This window comes from Lepidochelys olivacea, assembly GCF_965140295.1.
Source record: "Lepidochelys olivacea isolate rLepOli2 genome assembly, chromosome: 20".
NCBI lineage: Eukaryota > Metazoa > Chordata > Testudines > Cheloniidae > Lepidochelys > Lepidochelys olivacea.
Genome location: NC_140430.1, coordinates 1105581 through 1130423, shown reverse-complemented (window position 1 = coordinate 1130423; position 24843 = coordinate 1105581). Strand labels below are relative to the sequence as shown.

Here is a 24843-nt window from a genome sequence, read left to right as displayed (position 1 = left end):
TTGAATAGAGGGGGACGATCACGTCCCTCGATCTGCTCGCTATGCCCCTACTTATACATCCCAAAATGCCATTGGCCTTCTTGGCAACAAGAGCACACTGTTGACTCATATCCAGCTTCTCGTCCACTGTCACCCCTAGGCCCTTTTCCGCAGAACTGGTGCCTAGCCATTCGGTCCCTAGTCTGTAGCTGTGCATTGGGTTCTTCCATCTTAAGTGCAGGACCCTGCACTTATCCTTATTGAACCTCATAAGATTTCTTTTGGCCCAATCCTCCAATTTGTCTAGGTCCTTCTGTATCCTATCCCTGCCCTCCAGCGTATCTACCACTCCTCCCAGTTTAGTATCATCCGCAAATTTGCTAAGAGTGCAATCCACACCATCCTCCAGATCGTTTATGAAGATATTGAACAAAACCAGCCCCAGGACCGACCCCTGGGGCACTCCACTTGACACCGGCTGCCAACTAGACATGGAGCCATTGATCACTACCCGTTGAGCCCGACAATCTAGCCAACTTTCTACCCACCTTATAGTGCATTCATCCAACCCATACTTCTTTAACTTGCTGACAAGAATACTGTGGGAGACCATGTCAAAAGCTTTGCCCGTTCGCCACGAGTTTTCAAAGATAATGGCCAATGGCTCTGCAATCACAGCCGCCAGTTCCTTTAGGACTCTCGGATGCAACTCATCCAGCTCCATGGACTTGTGCACGTCCAGCTTTTCTAAATAGTCCCTAACCACCTCTTTCTCCACAGAGGGCTGGCCATCTATTCCCCATGTTGTGATGCCCAGCGCAGCAGTCTGGGAGCTGACCTTGTTAGTGAAGACAGAGGCAAAAAAAGCATTGAGTACATTAGCTTTTTCCACATCCTCTGTCACTAGGTTGCCTCCCTCATTCATTAAGGGGCCCACACTTTCCTTGGCTTTCTTCTTGTTGCCAACATACCTGAAGAAACCCTTCTTGTTACTCTTAACATCTCTCGCTAGCTGTAGCTCCAGGTGCGATTTGGCCCTCCTGATTTCATTCCTACATGCCCGAGCAATATTTTTATACTCTTTCCTGGTCATATGCCCAACCTTCCACTTCTTGTAAGCTTCTTTTTGATGTTTAAGATCCGCTAGGATTTCACCGTTAAGCCAAGCTGGTCGCCTGCCATATTTACTATTCTTTCGACACATCGGGATGGTTTGTCCCTGTAACCTCAACAGGGATTCCTTGAAATACAGCCAGCTCTCCTGGACTCCTTTCCCCTTCATGTTAGTCCCCCAGGGGATCCTACCCATCCGTTCCCTGGGGGAGTCAAAGTCTGCTTTCCTGAAGTCCAGGGTCCGTATCCTGCTGCTTACCTTTCTTCCCTTTGTCAGGATCCTGAACTCAACCAACTCATGGTCACTGCCTCCCAGATTCCCATCCACTTTAGCTTCCCCTACTAATTCTTCCCGGTTTGTGAGCAGCAGGTCAAGAAGAGCTCTGCCCCTTGTTGGTTTCTCCAGCACTTGCACCAGGAAATTGTCCCCTACCCTTTCCAAAAACTTCCTGGATTGTGTGTGCACCGCTGTATTGCTCTCCCAGCAGATATCAGGGTGATTGAAGTCTCCCATGAGAAGCAGGGCTTGCGATCTAGTAACTTCCGTGAGTTGCCGGAAGAAAGCCTCATCCACCTCATCCCTCTGGTCCGGTGGTCTATAGCAGACTCCCACCACGACATCACCCTTGTTGCTCACACTTCTAAACTTAATCCAGAGACTCTCAGGTTTTTCTGCAGTTTTGTACCGGAGCTCTGAGCAGTCATACTGCTCCCTTACATACAGTGCAACTCTCCCACCTTTTCTGCCCTGCCTGTCCTTCCTGAACCGTTTATACCCATCCATGACAGTACTCCAGTCATATGAGTTATCCCACCAAGTCTCTGTTATTCCAATCACGTCATAATTCCTTGACATCACCAGGACCTCCAGTTCTCCCTGCTTGTTTCCAAGGCTTTGTGCATTCGTATATAAGCACTTGAGATAACCTGCTGATCGCCCCTTTTTCTCAGTATGAGGCAGGAGCCCTCCCCTCACAGACATTCCTGCCTGTGCTTCCTCCCGGTATCCCGCTTTCCCACTTACCTCAGGGCTTTGGTCTCCTTCCCCCGGTGAACCTAGGAGCAGGCCAGGGCTAGATTCATAAAGCCTCCTGCCAGACTTACGCTGTGCTTTTCAGCCAAGCAGCCCAAGGACCTTCCCAACATGGGTATCCCCTCTCCACAGAGAGAAGGGGACTTGCTGAAGGTCAAACAGCAAGTCAGGGCAGCGGAACCAAGATCTAACTCCCAGTCTTTAGCACCATGCACTGGCCATGCTGCCTGGCATCTCCCCTACCCCACTTCCTGCAGCGCAGAAGCTGCCCCAGCTTCGTACTGACCCAGGCCTAGCCTGCCTGGCTGCCTATCCTGTCACTGAGAGTCACTTCCCCTCGCTGTGTCCCCATTTCCCCATCTGTAGAATGATACCTTTGCCATACAGCCCTTCTGAGACATCACCAGTCGATCGTGGTAAAGTGCTTTGAGATCCTTGGGTGAAATAGGCGGCAGAAGGGAAAATACATATTTACTGCCGGCCCACTGGTGAGCTCCCTCCAGGACAGAAGAGCCTCCATCGGAACGCAGGGTCCACACACAACAGGAGCTGAAGCTGCAGCTCTGGCTTCCTTTGGCAGGAGTCAATTTCTCTGCGGGCCTGTGTTGCCCTCTGTTGTCCATCTTGCTCAATTGCAAAAGTGGTTTCCTGCCCAGTAAGTCGTGTCTATGTATTTACACCTCCCCGCCTTGAGTTTGTGAGCACCCCAAAACGCATCCAAGAGCAGCCTTGTTACGTGATGTGAAGAAGGAATTGGGAAGAAGCTACAGACCCTAAATTACCAAACTTTCTGGATTCTTCCTTCCCCTGTAGATGAGCCTAAAACACTGAGGTTTTACATGCGTTGCATGGCTGATTATGGCTTTGTATAGCACCTTGCAGGCCCTACTGAACCAGGGAATAATGGGGAGCAGAGTGGCTTGTGCAGCCACTTGCAGTCTGGACACCTGGATTCTGGTTCTGGATCTCTATGGTTGTTGTTTCTAGCACTGTCCCCAGTGCACTAGAAGCTGTACAAACAGAACTCATGGTCCCTGCCCCAGCAGCCTTACAAACGCCTTGATCCTGAAGCTGACCCCAGGGAGAATTCTGAGGACTTCAGTGGGGCTACACATGAGTACAGGAGCTCACCCCTATGAGGCAGCTATGGGATTGCAAGATGTATCTCTGACACCCTCTGTGCAAATCATGTAAACATTCTAGTCCTCCCCCATCTGCAGGAGTGGGGAGGATCCAGGAGTAGGGAGGCTGGCAGGTAAGGGATTCCCCCTGGAGGACTTAGCCAAATCTAGGCAAACCTGCTAGCGATCCCCGTGCTTACAAGCTCACCCCAGGATGAAATTCAATAAAGACAAGTGCAAAGTACTTCACTGTGGAAGGAAAAATCAAATGCACACCTACAGAATGGGGAATAACGGGCCAGGTGGAAGTGCTGCTGGAAAGGATCTGGGGTAACAGTGGATCACAAGTTGAATGTGTGTCAATGTGACGCAGCTGTGAAAAAGGCTAATAGTCTGGGGTGTATTAACAGGAGTGTCGTATCTAAGCCACGGGAGGTAATCACCCCACTCTACTTAGAACTGGTTAGGCCTCGGCTGGAGGACTGTGTCCAGTTCTGGATGCCTCACTTTAGGAAAGATGTGGACAAATTGTAGAGCATTGGAGGAGAGCAACGGAAATATAACAGGTTTAGAAAACCTGACCTATGAGGAAAGCTTAGAAAAAAGACACTAAAGGGGGATATGATCAATGTCCATAAAATCACAAATGGTGTGGAGAAAGTTAATAAGGAAGTGTTATTTACCCCCTCACATAACACATGAACCAGGGGTTACACAGTAATATAAATAGGCAGCTAGTTTAAGACAAACATAAGGAAGTTCATCTTCACACAACACACAGTCAACCTGTGGAACTCATTGCCAGGGGATGTTGTGAAGGATAAGTTCATGGAGGCTAGGTCCATCACTAGCTGTTGGCTGAGATGGTCAGGGACACAGCCCCATGTTCTGGGTGTTCCTAAACCAGAAGGTGGAACTGGACAACAGGAGATGGATCACTTGCCAAATTGCCCTGTTTTGTTCAGTCCCTCTGAAGTACTTGACATTAGCCACTGTCAGAAGACAAGACACTGGGCTAGATGGACCATTGATCTGACCCAGTCTGGCTGCTCTTATGAAAGATTAACAAAACTAGGCATGTTTAGTCTTCAGAGAAGAAGACTGGGGGGGAGACCAGATAACAGTCTTCAAAAACGTTAAGGGCTTTTACAAAGACGATTGGGATCAATTGCTCTCCATGTCCATTGGAGGTAGGATGAGAAGTAATGGGCTTAATCTGCAGCAAGGGAGATTTAGGTTAGATATTAGGGGAAACTTTAACTCTAAGAGTAGTTAAGCTCTGGAATAGGCCTACAAGGGAGGTTGGAGGTTTTTAAGGACAGGTTGGACAAACGCCTATCAGGGCTGGTCTAGGTTTACTTGGTCCTGCCCCAGTGCAAGGGGCTCGACTTGATGACTTCTCAAGGTTCTGACGTTTCCATGACTCTCTGATTCTATCCTTACAGTCCAGCTAGTGCTGCCCCGGTTTTGACAGTAGCATAGACAGGACCTAAAACCAACTGCTTTTCTGCAACAGGGCCTGGCCCGAAACACCTTCAAGAAAATATTTCCACTGTGTGTGTGGATTGGATCCAGCAGCTGGCTTTAATTTTTAGCAAGGAATGAACTGATGCACTGTTAGCTGCAGAACATTTCTCAGTGAGAATGAACTCAAAAGCCAAGTGTCCGGGGGCAGATGGCTGGCAGCTGAGGGAGATTTCACAACGCTTGACTTCCAGGAACTTCTTCTGGAATGATGCAAGTTATGGAGAGTTCCCTCCTTTTGTTGGGTTTGTTCTTGGAATTGCCATTTTAGGAGGGGTTGGCAGGGATCCGCTCCTCACCCTCCCAGTACTGAACAGAAACAGCTGTTCCCAGAGGGGGTCAAACCTCTCACAAGTTCATGGGGCAATATCAAAAAGCATCATCCCTGGAGATTGGGGAGAGACCAGCCGGGTTAGAGTCAACAAGCAGCGGCACTCAAGCCCCAGTTCCAAACACACCTGGACTTGGGGGCAGTTTGGAGCCAGATCCGAACACAGGGCATGAACCCCTCCCGCGGGAGAAGTGGTCATCGCACAAATACCAGGGCAGGTTGCCAACACCTTGAGCTTCCAGAGCATCTTTGAGCGTGGGATCTCGAAGCACTTTTAACAGGGCCGAACGAAGGCCTCGTTTACACAAAGTTGTGTCATTGTAATTAGGCTGGCACAACCACCTTAGCGTGGATGCAGCTGGGTCAATATACAGGCATCCTACACACTGGGATAGCTTATTCCCCTTCCCATGCGGGAAGAGCCATACGGGTATAAATGTGCCCATGCAAGGGGGATTGTGCTGCTTTAACTAAACAGGCACCATCCGTGTGCACCGACAATGCCCTAAACTTAGCCAACAGAAGGCAGAGACTAGGAGAAGTGTCTGTCCAAGGGGGTTGCACAGATTAATTACATCAGTGGGTGGACAAAGCCTCACGTGTCCCTTTGGAGGGGAGTTGGTTTAAGACATTTATCTGCTACCCAAAGGCATCTTTTTAGTGTTTCCGGCTGTTACCCCGCAGCCACGCTGCAGCATCCTTTGTACCTCTCTAGAGGAGGCTGCAGTCAGAGTGACAAAACCAACCCCAGGTCATCTCTGCTCTCGTCGATAATACGCCGCGCAGAAGCTTGTAAGAGGCTTGTAAAAAGCTCAGGAGTTGATCTTATGGTTAGAAAATGAGGCTAAAGAGGACGTGAGATCAGCACAGGACAAGGCCAAGATCTCACCTTGATCAAAAAACCTCAAGGTAATAAAAAGATCCTGCATCACTTTGGGTTTAGGAATTGTTAAAATCGTTGTAGATTAAGTTGATAAAAGCACCCAAGACCCTGTGTTCGCTAGTGGAACACAAAGGAAGGCATGGGAGAGGAGGAAGGGTGGTATGGATTAAAAGCCGAGAATGGGTCAGTACCCCTGCTTGCCATGTACTCGCTTCCGTGAGAGACACTCTGTACGGCCTTGAATAAGTCACTTCAGCCCGAGCCTCTGTTTCAGCCCCTGCATGACGGGAACAGGCCAGGCCCCTCCAACACCTCAGGGGTAGGGTTAATTCAATTTGCAGATCCACCAACAGGCGGCAGCAGAAGCCCTTAGCCTCAACAGGCCATTTAATCCACGGCGGACGCTTGCAGCTTAGACGCTTCAGCCCCCGGTGCGGAAAAGCTAGGGTAAGTTTTCAGTACGGAGGCACTCAGAGGTCAAAGCATTTACAGAGAGAGAAACCGCAACAGTTGGAGAACAGGAACAAGTGGGAATTTGCCCTTCTGATTTGGCATAAGTGCACTAAAAATTGATTGGTTTCTCCAACTGTAAGGAGCCTTCACAGAGCCTGGCCCAACACAGGGTTTGCTTTCCCTCAGCCAGGATTGGGAAGTCAGGATTTTGCCCACATGTTCACATTTTTAAAAGTCACACACGGTAAAAGCCAACCAACCCTTAGTTTGTAACCATCCCAATTGTCTTACGCACCTCCCCAGGCTGCCAGGAGAGTCCTTTGAGTTCTAGATAGTCGCCTTAGATAAGGACTGGGCTGCACTAGCCACCTGCTTGTAGATCTGCAGCCTGGCAGGTATCTGAGCAGGGTGACTCTCCCCCAGTTACTCCTCAGGACACCTGGCTGTCTAGCTAGGATATGTACACCACCCCACTCTGCTCATGTCACAGCCTGGGATTGCATTTTGACCAAGAGCAGCATCCTGAGCAGGGTGTGCAAGAGAAAGGCTACTATGGTTTAAAATTGAGGGCAAGGCCAAGATGGCAGCTTCCCCAGAGCTAAGTCCATTAGTCTGACCTCACAGGGTACTCAAGGCACCAGAAAGTTAGGGGAGAATTGGCCCCTTTATCCTTTCACAACATGCTCTGTTCAGAAGGGGTGCTAATCAGGAATTCATTCAGGCACTTTGAACAGCATACACAATTGAGGCCTAAAATTTACTCCACTTTGAAACAGTCAGTCTGGAGGGAGGGGGCCCATAAACCTTCTTTGAGGTAGATCTTTAGTAATAAACCATCCAGAGGCCCAGCCCCATTACATCTGTTACCACCATTTAAAATTCCCCCTACCAAAAGGGCCTCTTTTAATGCAGGGCCATAGTGACCTAGTGGATGAGGGTCAAGGGCTGGGACCTAAAACTTCTAGTCCCAGCTGTGCCATCCACTACGCTTGCCTAGGCTAGGCCAAGAGGTATTTTTAAAAAGTGTGGTAGCCAGCAAAGGTCCATAAAGCTGCGGTTTTCACTACGAAAAACAGGGTTTAACTGCTGTGAAGCTAACCTGGTAACTGGTGTTAAAATCCTAGTGTAGTTTTAAGACATTGTTAATTGGCCACACAGCTCTCCAGCTCAGGCTTCACTGGGAAAGACAGTGAAGCCTCTGCTACCCCGGTCCCTTGCTGTAAAAAGCATAGGAGCCAAGGCATTGCATTTTTAATAGTCTAGGCCAGTGGTCCCCAAACTTCTTAGAAAGGTGACTCACCCACCGCTGTGTCTTTTCTGCAACCCTCCCGGGGTCCAAATTTGTGGGTGTGGGCCCAAAACCATAGGCCAGCATCCTTCCCCTCCACCATCCTGTATCTTCCACCCCAGCACCACAAGTCTAATCCCAGCCTGGTGCAGAGGGGAAGCATGCCCTGGATGGGAAGGAGGACAGGGGACTGAAGAGCAAGCCTGCCCTGCACTCACCCCACAGCTCCCATCCCACAGGGCTGCACCTGACCCCCCCACCTCCAGGAAATGTGACCTGGTGCACATGATCACAGCCCCACCCCTCAGTGGCAGAGGCGGCCAGTCCAAACCCAAATGGCACTGTCTCACGGTGCCTAGTCCCACTGTTTCAGTGTGAGTGGGGTGGACCCCTCTGGCCATGGGCCTGCTGTGGAGGGGAGATACCAGGTCACAACCCCATTGTGACCCAATGTTTGGGAAAGGCCAAGCAAGGTAAAGTCAAGGTGCATTGCCCGAGGGGGAAATACGGCTGATTAGACTCTAGCAGGTGCATGACTCGTGTGTGTCACTGGCTTCAGGCTAGCAGCCCTGGGTTCAATCCCCAAAGCTGACAAGCCATGCAGACGGATCATGTGACGCACACAGGAAAAAATAAAAACACTAGATCACACTTAGCTATTAGAGTTGACAGTAGGAAGAGCCCAGGGTCATTCCAGGTGAGCTCCTGGGGATCAAGGCAGGGCCACCGTGTACCATACAGGTTCTAGGATCCTGCCTGTTTTAAGTGTCCCCCAGCATTGGCGCTTTCCCATTTGACCTTCGAGGCTGCTTCGCAGTCTGAGATCTCCCCTCCCCTGCTATTTATTCTAGTTTATTTTTCCAACTACCATCCCATTACCGCTGGTTACTCCTGCTCCACTCCCTTCCTGCTCCTTGTTTATAGACAGCTACACCCACGGGCCAGGGCTAACCCTTTGCAGGTTACACACAGCAAACTGGGTTTGAGAGAAAGAGTCCAACAGTCTGTGTGAATAAAACAACTTTAATAATGTACAGCAGAAATTGGACAGCTTGTTCTTATATTAAACACAAGATTTCCTATATTACAATGTATTTACATTTGCATACTGAAGAGGTAAAGTGTCTAAGTGACTATTTTACAGTCCTTTTCTAATAAAATGTACATGGAAAGGGGGCAGAGAAGTACCCAGAAAGATCTGTTCTGAAGCCAGAGTACCATCCATTCATCTTGTGTCAGAGACTAGAGGCACAAGCTTTGACCTGAAACCCCTCCCTAGTTTGATGCCATTGATCAACCTGAAATACCTCCCCTGGTTGAACCAAATGCCTGATCCCAACCGTTTAGTTACTGTATACTGTTAAGACAGCTGGTCTGTTTCTCTTCAGACAAGACTGCGTTTCAGTGCCGGGCAAAGTGATTCCTAGATTTGCTACAAGTCAGCTAAGTAAGGTTTGCACACCACTCTGGCACATTTGCATGAAAAGTGCTGTGTAAATGCTACATTGTTATTCCCATTTCAGAGGGTCCAGTGAGGGTTTGACCGCTCTTATCCGTACCTATGAACTGAGTGTTTCAAAACCTTATCACAAGGTGATGCCATCCCCTTCCACCCCACCCCTTCTAGACAGTCAGTCCAGTAAAACTCTGGCATGTGCTGTTTGGTATGGTATTGAGGCAGGTATGTGTGTTTACTGTTGGGGGGTGGTGGAGCGGATCAACCAAGGAATTAAATTGCTGAATTAGTGTCATAAAGAAAGTCTTTGGACAGCTAATGGAACAGGAGACCTTGTGCTCTGAAGGAGAATTTTCTTAATGCTCATGGGAAGACCAGATGGCAACCCCTACTTATCAGTGTGATGGGCCTCTCTGTGGCAGTTTATTTCAGTCGCGCAGACCCTCCCCAGCCCCTGCACAAGTCTCATTCGAAAGGTCCTGCTACAGTAGCTGAAGAGTCTTGTAGGTATTTTTAAGGCACACACCACCTTGGTTTCTCAATGCAGAAGAAGGGTTCGGTAAGTAACGAGTCACATTGGAGATGCAGTAATTTCTGGCTGAGAAATAATCAGAACAAATCAGAAGGGAAAGCTGTACATTGACCAACCCTGTATGCTGCCCCAGGAACCCAGGGTCTAAGATGCAGACCGCTGCAGATAGGGAGGCAGCTCAGTCCTGCCTGTCATTTAAAAGCAATGGGAGAATGCAAAATGGCTCCAAACACAATGCAAAAGACTCCTCATTTGACAGATATAAATCACAGCTAGGATGGGGGCCTGAGGGAAGAGAGACACAGACAGTGAGAATAGAAGGTCCATTAAACCTGCGAGCCAGAGAAGAGATGAAAGCTCACCTTACAGAGCAGGCTCAAGGTTCGAGTAGAAAGTTCCAGTGTAAATTCAGCTGTGTGCATTTGGATTTTTTTTTTTTTCCTTTTTTGCAGTGATTTCTTTACAAACAAAGAGGTTGAGAGGTAATTATAGATTGTTTCTCTTCTCTTATAAAAATTAAGAATATTAAAAAAAGTTAAAATCCAGACCCTCCCAATCAAATAAAAAATAATCAAATGCACTCCAGTTAAAAGTTATGGCTTCAGAGTTACATAGCACAGATAACACCCTAACCATCACTCAACTCAGCCTTCCAATGTTGCCTTTAATGCTGCATTCCGTTCAGATACAGGACTCAGCCCTGGGCTATTTCTAACATTCACTAGGCAACAGTCAAATCAATTCTACTTCACCCTGATTGGTTATTCAATTAAAATAAGTTTCATGCAGTTACCCCCTCCCTACTCCACCCAAAAAGTTATACACAGCTGCTTCCAGAATAGTAGATATTTATAGATGTATATTTAAAAGATGGACACGTATTTCCAATCCCAGTCACCAATGGTCAGATCCTGCAGTGTGCCGAGTGCTCCTTGAGAGGTGCTGTGCACAATTGTTTCCATGGACACTGAGCTCTTCACAGATCAGACCTTAAACGCTTGGCTCCAAGTTCTAGAGTGTTGCTGCCAAAGCCCTTTGAGAGATCCAAGGGTTATGTTGCTAAGAGGCTGATGTCCCTGTGGCCTGGGGTCCCCTCCACCCAGGGGTAGGGTCAGCTCCAATCTCAGACACGCTTCTTGTCTCCTTTGCATCCCGCCCGCAGACGGCTCCTCCGGCAAGGCAACCTTTCCATTCCGCCACACATTACAAACCAGGGTTTTCAAAACAAAAGCTTAAATTTCAGGGACAAAAATCAGTACCCTGCTTTAAAAAGGAGAGGGATGGCAGTGAGGCAACTTGACAAAGTTCCTGCAGCTGGCAGGAGAGAGGCCTGCTCTGGGAGAAAGAAGGATCTGGCTGTAAGCAGCCTAGTCACGCTAGATAATGCTCACTACTGGACAGGCAAGGCACCAGCACGCGTAGCTCAGAAGAGGACACTTTAGATTTGCACATGCACGGAGAAACACGAACAGGAATGTGCCAACCTACAAGCAGATACTCTGCACGTCTAAGGGGGACTGAACAGGCACAGGGCACACATGGCTTTGCACATGCACACACTGTTGCACACACCGTTGCACACACTAGCAGCCAGTTTGGCTTTTTGTATTTTTCAAGCTCAAAAGAAGGAGAACTGGTTTTATGAAGCCAAAGCCTCTTCTGTGTGTCTCTGCCAGTCCCTGGAAAACCTGCAGGTCTGGCAACATAACCATCCCTTTCCCTCCCCACTCCCAGGCCCTGAACGCTTCCCAGCGAACGCGCCATATTCACTGGACTACACAGGGATTTCCATCAAAGAAAAGTTATGGTCACAGCAAGATCCATCCGCACAAATCCCTCTCAAGTCTCCACGCTGTCAAGAGGTGGTTATAAAAGGTTTCTGTTTGTTTCATACCCAAACCAGGAAGAGAACATTTCTTTTAATAGGCTCTGTCCTCCCTGGCTAGCAGCCCATAGGTCACATGGTCTGGTCGGTAGCAGTAGGTTGGGTAGAAACACGAGGTAGGCCTCAATCCCCTCGACTATCATGGCAGCTTTTGGGCAGCTTCCTCATGCTGCGACTTGTGGGCTAGATCTTCACATCTTCCTGGACGCTGAGCTGCGAGAGCGTTTTCTTAATGCGGAGGGCCGTTAGGCGAGCTGCACCATTTGCATACCAGCACTCACGCATCATCTTGCCCATCACTCGTAACGCCTAGCAAGGAAACGGAGAGAAACATCAGCCCTGACCCTTTCAGGGAGTTCAGTTCCTTCTGTTAACACACCAAATCAAAGCTTTAAAGTGAATCCAAAGCTCGTGGAAGGTGCTGGCGTATCTGTGCCATGACTGAAGCCCTCTGCTTCTCCCCAGAATAGGCACAGCATGGGCAGCAGCAATGCAAGCTCCCCATGCTTCCCTGCCAGCATACTTCACCCTTCACCTGGAGGGATATCCCTTCTACAGAGGGGGCGAGAGAGTGTCTTCATGGGCCATCTGATTCTCAGCCATTCCACCAACATGGGAATGCATTACTGTCGGTTTTTGTAAGGACATGGACCATTAGGAACTGCACGGAGACCCAGTTGTTTCACCCCATCTGCATAATGTGACAGCAAGGTTGTTCTGAGCATTCGTGAACATTTGTATAGCGCTCTGAAAAAGTCAAGCATTAAGAGGTAGATGTTTCACAGCCCCAGAGCAGTTACAAGGTAACAAAGTTCACTCACTATTATGAACGTGGAATTATTAACCACTCAGATTTCCATCATATGCAACGTGGATGGCGCACAATGGACTTGAAACAGACTTGCTATCCAAGCTCTGGGAGCACACATCTGGCCTTCTCCACCGAGCGGAGTGCAAGAGTGATCACCTACTCTCTAGCCTCAGATGGGATCCTCTCCACGTTCACTTTCCCACTGGACTTCCCCACACTGATTCTGTCCATGGACCCCAAACCCGCCTTGGAGGGACCAGTGACTCCTGGCTGGAGTAGGGAAATCCAGCCTCCATGCTTACTAAATCTGGAACTCAGTGTCCAGGACTGAATCTAATCTTTACCTATTCAGTGGATAGTGCATTTCCTTTAGGCTCAAAGGAAGACTATGACATATCTTACCTCATAACTCTGCCACCAGTTAGGGATGTTGGGGCGCAACTTCTGATCACACACCACCTTCCGCATCTCCTCAATGGAGGGGTCAGAGGGCACAAGGTCATAGTATGGGAGTTGATATTCTTCATGGATACCTAAGCATGGGAAGGGAAAAGGTCATTCACAGAGAACTGAAATCACTACCACTCTCACCAGAGCCACAATACCCCCAGCCTGGATGACATGACTTATAAAAGTGAAGAGTCAGCAATTCAGGAAGCAGAATGCAGTTAACTGGGATTAGGCCAGGGCCCTGGGGTGAGCACCTCCCCTCTCCTGGGAAAAGGGCCAAGATATGTTTACTGACCACAAGTGCTCAGGACTTAGTGGATACAAAAGATGGCACTTTCAACAACAGGATGCCCATCCCTGCCCCCATCCACTACTATATGCTAGGACACTGGCTCAGTACCGATTCATAGGAAAGCAACCTATGTCCTGAATCAGCAACATCACTTCCTGCTCTAAGGTTCGGCTAAAGAAATAGGTGTGCCACCAACAGCACACCTACCCATCACCTCTCACGTGCCTGGTTTACGAGCAGGCTTGAGTCTCTTCCCCACACTACCACCATCCTGTGGCCATACTCTTGGGTGACGCTGCATTTACCCCTGTATCCTGGGATCATAACCATCTCCACGACTGCCTGAAGGACAGGTTATTCTCTCCTAGCTCCAGGCCTCAGTTAAGTCAAAGACAAGGGTTGTGGGGGTTTTTTTGGTTGGTTGGGGGCGTGGGGGGGCAGTGGGGAGAAGAAGCTGAAAACCCATTACCTCCTGAACTGCACCTACGAGCAATCTCCCAGTAGACCAGGCCAAGGGCATAGATATCAGCACATTTAAATGAATCAAAATGCTTCATGTTAATGGTTTCATCCAAGACCTCAGGGGCCATGTATCTGCAACAAAGAAAAAACAATGTCATTTTCTTGTCATAGGGACTCCCTGGAAGACCATCAATGATGAATTCTCCATGTTTATTGTATACAACATGGGTTACCAGATACAGTGCTTGGATGCTGCACAGAAGTTAAACAATGAAAATAAAAACAGAACCCAATGATGTGGACAGAAGCAGACACTGTGTTAAGAGAGCAAACAGGATAATCCAAAACAAAACACCAGAAAGAAAGGGGTGAAAGGAGGAGGCAGGAAGGGTCAGAGGTGCACTGAGCCAAAGATAGCAATGACCCCTGAGGCTGGGGTGGAGGCGAGGGAGCCTCACAGGCGAGTTGTTGGAAGCAGAGGCCATCTAGCCAACCTTAGCCTTGGAAGGACGTAAGTGGAGGGAATAGGAAGTAGGCTGTGACTGTTCAAGTACCTCAAACCTAGATTCATTCATAAATAAAAAAAGCCACTAAATATTCTCCTTCAGTACTCTGGAAACCCTGCCAATGCCTAAGATAGAAACTCTATCAATCCCCAGTAAGGCTCACACGTTTTCTATACCAGTGGTTCTCAACCTATTTATCATTGTGGGCTGCAGATTGAGAACCACAGCACCTACCCCCCTGCTCCCCCACACAGTCCCCTACATCCAGCTCCCCCCACCCAGAGACCCCTCCAGACAGCAGGGACCAGAGTCCCAACCGGTGGCCTAAAACCTGGGGGTGCTGCAGCATCCCCACAAACCCCTATTTCCCAGTGCCTCCCCTCCCCACAAACCTGTCCAGAGACCCACTCTCCCACGCTCCAGCAGGCTGCCAGATGCTGTCTCCCACTCAGCTATCCCTACCCCCTTTCAAACCAGAGCAGCAAATTTTGAATATATATTTTTAAAAAGCACACCACATGTGGCCCAAGAACTGCTGTTTTATACCCTATTTCTGATAGCACTGAACCTTGATCAGGAGTACAGCTGAGCCCGCTCCCTACCGTTTGGTTCCAACCCTTTGATTTGGCGCAATATCAATGGTATCGGTAACAGAATCATGCCGGACAGCCAGACCCAGGTCAGCAATGGCACACATGCCGTTCTTCTTCACCAGGATGTTCTTGGATTTCAAGTCCCTATGTGCAATCCCTGGTTTTCCTGATGGAGTAAAATAAGTCTCAATAGCAGATTTTCCTCTCTCACCTTAGTGGATCTGATCAGTGCAGATGAGCTGAACACAGAAAATGGAGGGACTGAGGCGGTCAAGTCCAGAGTGAATCTGAATCTTAACATCTCTGTGCATAGTAGGATCTGCAGCCCTGTTCTTCCTCCAGTCTTATTTAAACTCTGTACCAGTGAAAAGTGCTAAAAACACTAAAGAGCTTTCATTTAACCTCCAAGTACTATTATTTAAACTGCAGCAGACCCACTGCACCAGCTGTCTCATCCACGCAGACATGATCCCTGCTCTGAAGAGTTTACAATCTGTTTTGCTCTGTCATTGCCTATGCTAATCTCTTCTGTGCTCCCCATCCCAACCAGAGCCAGCTGAGAGAGAGAGAGAGAAAGACACACCCTCACCCCTCACCCCTCCGGTCTAACAGGAGCTAGACTAAGACTAACTCATTTCAATGACTTTTGCTCAATACCAAACTGGCCTAGATTCAGTCCCCAGGTCCTTAAGGCACTTTTTCTCTTTCATTTTATGATTAAATTCCATCTCTCTCTCTCAGTACAAGGCACCCTGTGCATCATACAAGCCCCATATTACTGTCTTCACCTTTCCTGCTTTAGCCTCTCCAAAGAATGTCTAGTTCATGTTTAGGATACTTTGCTAGCACTCTCTTACCCTGGGTCCCCACAATCTCCATGTGTAGGTGTGCCAATCCGCTGGCAGCAGACAGGGCCAGTTTAATCATTCCCTCAATGGTCACTGTGTATCTGTTGAGGTAATCAAACAGAGAGCCATGCTCATGGTAATCAGAGACAAGCCACAGCTGAGTCCAGGTCCCGTTATCTGTAGCAAGAGAAAAAGTGGAGAGAGCAGCATAACATCAGCACTTACGGGGCATTTTGTTTTTGAACAAACATAGGAAGAGCTGCCAGATTAGACTGCAGGTCAGCAACAAGTCCGAGCAGACAAGGGAAGAACTACAAGGCAGAAGTGTAACGATTGCTTATAGCACCTTAGCGCACTATATATAGTTAGTACATTTCCCAAGCAGCTTTTCACAGTATTGAAGCAGTGACAGGTAGCTTTGTACTACGAATGCTGCAATGTGTCTGCTAGTGACAGCGGCAATTTTATGGATTCTTCTCAGCAAGGCGAGTTCTGTGGATTAAGCCCATACTCAGGGACAAAGGAAATACTGCTAAGCATTTCAGTACACAGGTCAGGCTGTACTCCATCCCCGTTTTAACCAAGTTAAATTATTAGAATTATTTTGATCTAGCAAATACTTCTATTAACTGAAAAAAGTGAAGAACAGAACTGACCATGTTAAGAATGTTTTAATAAATAATTTAACTTACATTAAAACGGGAAGTCTCCAGACTGCTCATGCATTCGACTACTATGCAAGCTTCCTTCGTAAAAAGTTATGTCACACAGACAGCTTTAATAGTTTTTAATGATGGCTAGCTATATTTATAATTTGGGGAAATGATCATAACACTTTACAAATATACGGATGGCTCTCTTTATTTCATTAAAAAAGACAAAAAAAAGTAGATCCTATAGTAGAACGTGGAACTCTGAGGAACCTATGGCCATTCGGACTTTGACGCTGAAGGTTGAGACAGCATTTTTACCTTTGTTATCTGCAGCAATAAACCCCAAGATGTTCTCATGTCGCAACATGACAGTCTGGTATATTTCTGCTTCCCTAAACCAGGAGCGCTCTTCCCGTGAAGAGAAGATTTTCACGGCCACATCACCTCCACGCCACCTGCCACGCCACACCTCCCCAAAGCGGCCTTTTCCAATGATCTCCTGCAGGACAATGGTTCGAGCCACGGTTCGCTGGACAAAGAGTGGCAAACCTGTGGGCAAAAGATTGAAAGAAGAATTCAGACGAGGGACACTTGAGAGATGCTACAAGGTTTAGAACAGAACATCGAAAGGGTTGTCTTGGTTGGATTTGATTGTATTTAGCAGTCCAAATAAAAACCCAAGAGCCATCTCTCATTCCACCAGGGATGGAAGCGCTTTGGCCCACAAATACAAGTTTTCACAACTAGAAAATTTCGCCTCCCTCTCTCAAGAACTGATTTGGGAACAGTGATCGGAAAAGAAGATCGTTCTCATCCTTGGCCCTTCTTCCAACATATGAATCTGATTGTTATTGTTCTCTCCCCATTGCCAGTCATTCACTGACCACTTCCAAACGCTTCTCTGTGGGCTCAGTTTTTATTCAGAACAAAATTCTGTGGACAATATTCTGGAGAACAATCCTGCCCCGTGTTCTGAAACCAGTTATTCTGACTGGACTCGAAGTACTATTCTATACAGGTTCTTCTGCTGCACTCATCAGTACATTATCTGAGCAATCACATGCATGTTGCACCATCTTTGTGAAAAGATGAGAAAATATCATTTCTAACCAAAGTTACCCTGAACCTGCTACAACAGGACCAACATGTAAGGTCTTTCAACAGTAGTGGGAGATCACCAAAACCACAAAAACAGCAACAAAATCAAATGGCTAGCTTTCTCTCGCCAAGGAAATCAGTAAGTCAACACACACTGATACAGACCTAAAAAAGTCTCAGTGGATTTAGACCACAAGAGTCCTGCAATTTCTTAACTGTTCCAAATCACTTTGGGCCAAGACCTGGCACACCATCTTGTGCTGTGATCCCCATCAGATCTTGTAAGCTGAGCAGAGTCAGTGCTCACAGAGAGAAAGTTCTCTAAGGAACATCGAGAGGCTATATGTAAGAAGTGGAGTTGGTTTGAAGACAGAGACAGCACTAAAATAAGCAACACCCCAGCATTTGTTAAGGGGCTATTACATTGATGTAGGTGCAGTCTTTTAGGTAAGACACAACGTTGGAGTCCTGACTAGCTCTGGTCATTAAAGATTCCACAGCACTTTGCATATGACACACACAATTTAATGCTTATGTCCTGACCAAATGCCTACTTGGGTAAGTTACATTGCAGGGGCAATCTGTAGAGGCAGAATGTCGACTGGATATACAATTCATTTCTTGTCCCAACCTGTTGTACAGTGTTGTGTGCTATTAAACCACACAATTCCACCCCAGAGAGCCCAGGAAGTGCCCAGGAAGTTAACCTTGTGGGTAGTTCATTTACACATTTCTTTGGGATTCTTTGGGTTGAAGGGTGCTATATAAATGTAAAATCTATATACTAGTTTCCTAACTCTGATGCAATTTCTGTAGAGACACTGCCATTTCTCCATCAGCTTTGATGGAGCTAGTGTCATTTGAAAGCTGGTAACTTGTAGATGTGCAGTGAAGTTTGTTAAAAATTCAAAAATGGTACAGAACCAAACACCAATCACATGAACCAGATGCACTGTATTCTGAGTCAAGGGAAGGTATCATAAATTCACAACAGAGAGCAGGGACAGCTATATCTGATGTTGCATTTACAGGTAGATGGAATTGTTTCCTGGGTATGATCTAGATTTTATATACTGAAATCCACAAACACTACTTTATGTAAATGCCAAATGACTCAATGATGATAGAGTACAGTATCTCTTATGTATTCTACGGTTCCCATCCCCAAAGTATCCAAGTGCTGATATTGGGCCACTGGCTTCACTGTCTAATGTACAATTGGATTTAGAACAAACACCAGTGACCTATTACAATTCAGACTGTACGTAAGGAAGGATAGCCAATGGCCTTATATTAGAACATTGATACCACGGCGATGAGCACTTCAGAATACAGGATTCCATTACAATTACATGCCATTTATTATTTCCAAAGCAACAGCAGCTTAGTACCTGAGCCAGAGCCAGAAGTGGAGAGATCATAAACTAGATCTTGCAGAGTCTTATCCTTGGACAGACACATTTCACAAGAGGGATCTTCCATGTCCAACCGCTGACGATTGTGATAAACTCGTTGGTGGTGATGAAAGACGAAAACCACTACGATCATGACGACAAACAAAAGGAAGACAGGCCCTGCAATCACTGCTACTAACTCAACAGGGCCCCAGCTAGACTGAGGTTCGTTCTCTTTCACGTGACCTTTAGTGAGAGGAGGGAAAAACAACATTTTAAGCACAACCTGATTCCTTTATATATATATTCTCGAAACCGTATAGGCAAGAGTCCCTAACCCCTTCTCTTACAGCCTGAACTACTTTAACTCTGTCTCAGAACTTGTAAAGGACACTCCAAGCAGCAAAATTCACTAGCTATTCCAAAGCAGGAGAGGTAAACAGGCTGGGTAGGAACAACAGATAAGGAAGGTCATCACTTTTACTGCAGCTGCAAGAAGCAGTTGATGACCCCAGTTGAGCGCTCAGTTTAGGGTTTATAATAGTGTATTTTAGGTCCTGAAGTGAGACTATCTTGGAACCAAAAACTATAACCAAACAATTTCAGAAGACCAGTCTGTAATGCATCTTCCATCTAAGCCCAGAATACACCTTACATGAGGAACGGTAGCTTTGTTTATGGGGGGTCCCCTGCACCTCAACTTCCCTTTTATTCTTGCCCAGGAGGCTCCATCTTGGATTAACCTAGCTTTCTGCCCTAGGCCTGGATGCGTTGCTCCCTCTCAACACAGTCACTGCTGCCTAATCAGCTAGATGATCACTTAAGCTCAATGCAAAGCATTCCTTCCCACCTTCCCCCAAAATAAATTGGTCACTGCCTTCACATAGCAATGTGGCTAAAGCAGTAAGTTGGCTACCATCAAAGCCAACTTTCTTAATAAAAATTATAGTGAAGGAGGAAGGAATTATCCCCCACATGTAACAGCCAATGAGTCTTTAGCTCAAATCCTTCACCAGTTGATTTTAACCAGACAAAATAGAATTCCCCTCCTACCTTGATGGATGATGGTACCATTCTGCAACTCATGAGAACTCAGAGAAACTGCCCAGAATGAGGGAGATAAACTGCATGTGCCTTCTCTGCCACAAGGGCTCTGGCTGAACAGGTGGTTGGGTTTAAGTGTGGGGTTGCCGAGCATTACAGGAGGTCAGATTAGACAATGTGGTGGTCCCTTCTGGCCACAAGTCCTCCTTTTCTTTTTGCGAATACAGACTAACACGGCTGCTACTCTGAAATCTGACAAGACAGTTTTCTTCCAGCACCCTCATTCCAGGACAGATCTGTTTCTGTTGCACTCAGAGTTCAAACATCTCCCTCATTTTACTCTGAAGTGTAAAACCACACTCAGAGCTCATGACTGAAAGGAGTTTCAGTCCCTCAGGAAGCAAGTCTATCGGATAAAGAGCAGACTGCAGTACCACTCAATGCCACAAGGGGGATCTCAGACTAGTCCCAGGGACTGCTCCTTATCCTCAGGCCATCCTGGGCCTAGAGCACTGGGCAGAGGCAGGACATCCGTGACTGAGCGGCAGCATGGAGAAAGAACCTAATTTTCAAAGGACTCTGTGGGGGACACTAGGGGCAATGCTGATGAGGTGGGAGACTTATGCTGTCTTGATCACGTCAAACATTTGAAGGTGGGTGAACCAAAGGGGAGATCAGAGAAAATCCAATTTAGAGGCTTCTTCTCACCCTACAAACTGAATGGTACAATTTGATATTTTGCCTATCAGAGGATCTTAAACTGCTTCACAACCCTCTGTGAAGTAGGTCATCACTATTCCCTTTTTGCAGATGTGAAGGAATTGCCAATGTTCACAAAGCAAGTTAGTGGGAGAACTAGGAACAGGGTTCAGGAGTCCTGGTTCCCAACCCTGCTCTAACTATTAGACAATACCACATCTTCAATGAGATGACAGAGGATTTCTTTACTCACCACTGGGCACTGTTAGGTCAATTTCGTTGCAATAATCAGAATAGCAGCAGTGTGTGTTACGCAGATCTTCTGAACTCAGGCAATAGAAGGGTTTTCCAGCAGGAATCAGCTCTGCTTTAGGGATGCAGGTCCGGATGTGGTGCTCAACTCCATCCAGGTTGGAGATGGAGACCATGCAAGCCCCATCTGTTTTGCATGTGGAGTTTGCTTGATTGCAGTTGGAGCATGAACAGATCAAAGCTGCAGAAATCAGGACAGAGAAACCTCCTTGAAACCGACCAGAGCTGTGAGCAGGGAAACTCATCTACCATTGGGTAGGACACTGATTATTCTAAGGCTTTGCTGAGACAGAACTGGCTCTAAAAGGGACCAATAATATTTGCTGAATGTTTCAGACAAAGAGTAAGGAGCTAGGGAAGAGAGGGTTTGGGGTTTTTTTGGAAGGCAGTGGGGAATGTAGATTCCCCATCCCCCTCTAGGTCCATAACACAAAGAGCCACCCATGATAATCTAATCAACTTTCCGGCCATGCAATAGATAACATGCATTCAGCTACAGAAGACAGTTGCCACTGAACAACGCTGGAGTCTGCCAACATGAACTAGGCCAGTCCAGCCCTCACCCCCTAATGAGGCACTTAAAAAAAGGTAATAAATTATAAATGGTGCACAAAATCTGAAAGATGAGGGTCTTAGAGACCTATCCTGCCAATTCCATTTCCTGACAAATATATTCAGAACGGCTGGGTCTCTGTCTTAATTGCTAACAAGGGGGGACTGAAAAATTGGGTCTGTTTTTCTGGTAGCATCTAATTATTAAGCCATTCCCCTCTTCATGAGTCGAGGTTCAGAAATAGTTTTTCTAATTGAATTTATTATTCATTAAAGACACTGCTGGCATATCAAGACCTGTCACTCCTTAGAATAGGTTCTGCATCAAGGCATACTACTCCACCAATTTGTTCTAAACTTGACCCAGGAGCAGGGCGAACTTGACCCAGGAGCAAGGGGGTGGGGGTGGGGTGCCACACTAGGGCTGAGAAGAGTTCTGTGCCCTTAGTTCTTCAGCCTCCATTGAGATTACAAACTAGTGTCCCAACTGTAACATGGACATCCATCCACTACCGATTAGACTGACACTCACCAGCTCATTTCACATAACAGACAACTGTTCAGTGACTTAACATGTGATTTTACTAACCAAGATTGCATTCAGATTGGTGATAAGAGGCAAAAAGCTCTGCATCCTATTAATGTTCTCCTGAGTCAGTCAATTCTTCAGTAGCAGCTTTCTGATTTGACAGACTCTCTCAGGTTAAATACGTTTCTGGCTTCTTGCTGTTGATAAAGACCCCTTCACTCTTTACCCAAGCACACTCCAAAGACAGACTCTCACATCTCACCCTCCCAGCTGTCACCATTTCTCTCAAGCTGCCTGAAAAGCTGCAGCCAAATCCCCAGCCAGTGCCATGCTAGGAAACAAAAGGGAATTTAACCATGTTATGGAGAAGGGTGGGAACTGTTTCATATCATGTACTACTTTCGTCTTTCAGATCCCATCTACCTGGAGGGATTCAGAAACATGTACATACTCGCTGCAGAGATGGTTTAAGGCAGAAAATTTAAAGTAACATTTAAAGTATCTAAATGAGAGTAGCAGTTAACTCTCCCCCACTCCAACAGCAAACTCCCCCACATCTGCTTATTTTCTCCCCCACTTTACAAATATTGTGGATGAAAAAGATCACTACACTGGACTACACTTCACTTTCTACACTCCAATGTCACCTTCCTCAAGTGTCACTGGAACGCTCAGCCTTCGGTTATACAATCTTGGGGGGATGAACAGATTTAACAAGCCAACCAGGTCAAGATTAGTCTCAGGGGTGGAGGAGCCTGTGGCTTGGCCCTGGGAGAGAAGGACTTTTGCAGTAACAGGGTTCCCCTGGGGATTGCAGCGAGCAGTCCAAGGGGCAGAGGAGTCTGCAGCTCGACCCTGGCAAAGAGGTGGTGACCTCGAGAAGGGCTGGCATACTAGGGGTTCTCCCTGGAAACCGTGGGGAGCTGAAGGCACACAGGCCTGTAAGTCCACAACAACTTGGGAAGAGCGGATTGATGGTCTGTCACCATCTCCTTAAGAAGGACATTGTAACCCTGTGCAGAAAGAGAGGGTTGAGCGTTGGAAAGTTCACCAAAGCACAGTTCATCTTGCAGCTGGAGGAGGATGACCGCTCTAAGGAACAGATTCCTGACCCCAAATAGGGCTATAGCAGGATCTGGGAGCAGCTGGAGTGGGAGCCAGGCATCCCTAAGACTCCTGTCCCCAACCAGACTAGGGTCTTCACGATCGGGTTCCCCATCCAGGGATCGGAGACGGACGGGATTGGAGCTGAGTCCACAGGGAACCTCGAGACTAAATTGCTGCCCCTGGTTAAGGATGGGGGGGGATTTGGATGCAGGGGATGTGGATGCCACCTCACTGCCTTTGAGCAGGCTGGCTATTTGAACCAGGGGGACCCTGCAGAAAAGCCCCGGTGTCTAGCTCCCTTGCTGGGTCCCAAGGCCATAGACTCTGTCAGCCAGATGGGTGGGGAGGTGGACAGGCTCCCACTCCTGGTCCCAACCTATATGTCTGTGTGGAGTCTCCTGGGGTCAGGCCCCTCGGACCTCCAGTGGGAGTTGAAGGTGATGGTCAATGGGGAGACATTCTTGGGGTGGCAAGATCCTGGGACAGAGAGAACTGTTGTCAGGCCCTGGGTGGTGCAGCCTCAGATGCTGAGGGGCTGTGTGAGCTGGGTGAGGGTCCCAGGGATGAAGCCCCTCGCCCTGCCTATGGCCCGGATCCCTGTGCAGACCCAGGAGGGGTGGGGCTGGCTGGTCTTTGGGGTTCTCCAGGATATCAGCTGGGAGACCCTGTTGGGGAGTGACTGTCTCTTTGGGACAGGATTCAGGCCCCGCTCCTGTAACGGCCAAGGGTTTGAATTTGAATCCCAGGAACCAATCGGCAGAGAGGGAAATGGTCAGTGAAAATGCAGATGACCTGGCTGGCAGTGGGGAGGAGCTGCTAGGCTTGGGCTACCTGCCTGCCTGTAACCAGACCCCTGGGGCTGGGTGGGACAGAGAGATGCTCCCCGCCTCCTTGCACACCGGAGAGGGGGCTCACGCTGGCTCTGATGCAGTGAGGAAAGCAGCAAGCTCACTGCCTACCCCCACTGGGACAGCAAGGACAGCGCTGAGCAGTGGGAGCTGAGACCCCAGCTGAGTGGGGGGAGACATAGGCAGGGCAGGTTCTCTGTTGGGAGTGGCAAGGTGCTTGGTAAGGAAAGTTTGGATGAGCCAAGGCAGCCTGTGAGCTGATGGCTTTGTCTAGTCACCAGTGTGGGAAGGCAGGAGAGTGGAAGTTGAGTGTCCCTGGACCTTACCTGTTACCTGGCTGGAGAATTGGGACAGGGAAGGAAATGTGCCTGTGTCTGTCAGGGGTATTGACTTCTCTATGGAGGGAGCTACCCTGGCCTCCAAGCAGTTGTCTGTGAACAGCCGTGTGTGCTGGGACAAGGGGAAAGAGATCCCAAGCTGGGTGTCTGGTAAAGGAGAAAGTGTGTCCGGCTCTTCTTTGTCTGTGGAGCAGACAGAAGGGGCCTTTCAGCCTGTGATGGTTGAGAATAGTGCAGTTGTCTCAGAGCTGCTTCTGGATTCAACTGAAGCCCAGGAAGGGAATGGTCCTAAGTTTGTGCCTGCTCGGTAGAATGGCCCTGTAACTAGGTCGCATCCAGTTAGTGTCTATGTAAAATCCCAGAGACCAGACAATCCTGGTGCTTGTATTTTGCCTGTTGCTAGTGTGTGGCTGGGAAAGGGTGCAGCAACTCTGTTTAATCAGGGTGAGATCCTAGCCAGGGCACAAGGAGAGCATAAAGGTGATTTGATTGTGTTACCTACTGAGGGTGTGGAAACCAGCAGCAAGAAGGAAGAGATTCCTGAACCTGTGTGAGGCAAAGGGAAGGAGAATGCTTCTAATCTTATCTCAGAAGTCTGTAAATTTGCCTGAAAGGGGATTGTGTAGGAATCTGATGGGCCAGATGTGATTCTGGATGTAAGTGAGACCCAGAAAGAGTCTGTTGTTGCTCAGGAAAGTGTTTCTTTAGA

At 47.8% G+C, this 24843-nt stretch overlaps 1 protein-coding gene across 1 annotated transcript in view; it reads right to left on the bottom strand.

The window, feature by feature from the left end:
• Positions 1-8742: 8742 nt before the first annotated feature.
• Positions 8743-24843, bottom strand: part of ACVR1B (activin A receptor type 1B) — a 29017-nt gene continuing 12916 nt past the window's right edge. The window contains exons 2-9 of the mRNA XM_084610193.1: positions 20702-20941; positions 18703-18951; positions 16532-16762; positions 15570-15737; positions 14722-14878; positions 13621-13745; positions 12812-12942; positions 8743-11907 (exon numbers count right to left, since the gene is read on the bottom strand). Of these exons, the coding sequence (XP_084466319.1) occupies positions 11782-11907; positions 12812-12942; positions 13621-13745; positions 14722-14878; positions 15570-15737; positions 16532-16762; positions 18703-18951; positions 20702-20941 (1427 nt within the window). The 3' untranslated portion in view covers positions 8743-11781. The remainder of the gene's footprint in view (positions 11908-12811; positions 12943-13620; positions 13746-14721; positions 14879-15569; positions 15738-16531; positions 16763-18702; positions 18952-20701; positions 20942-24843) is intronic.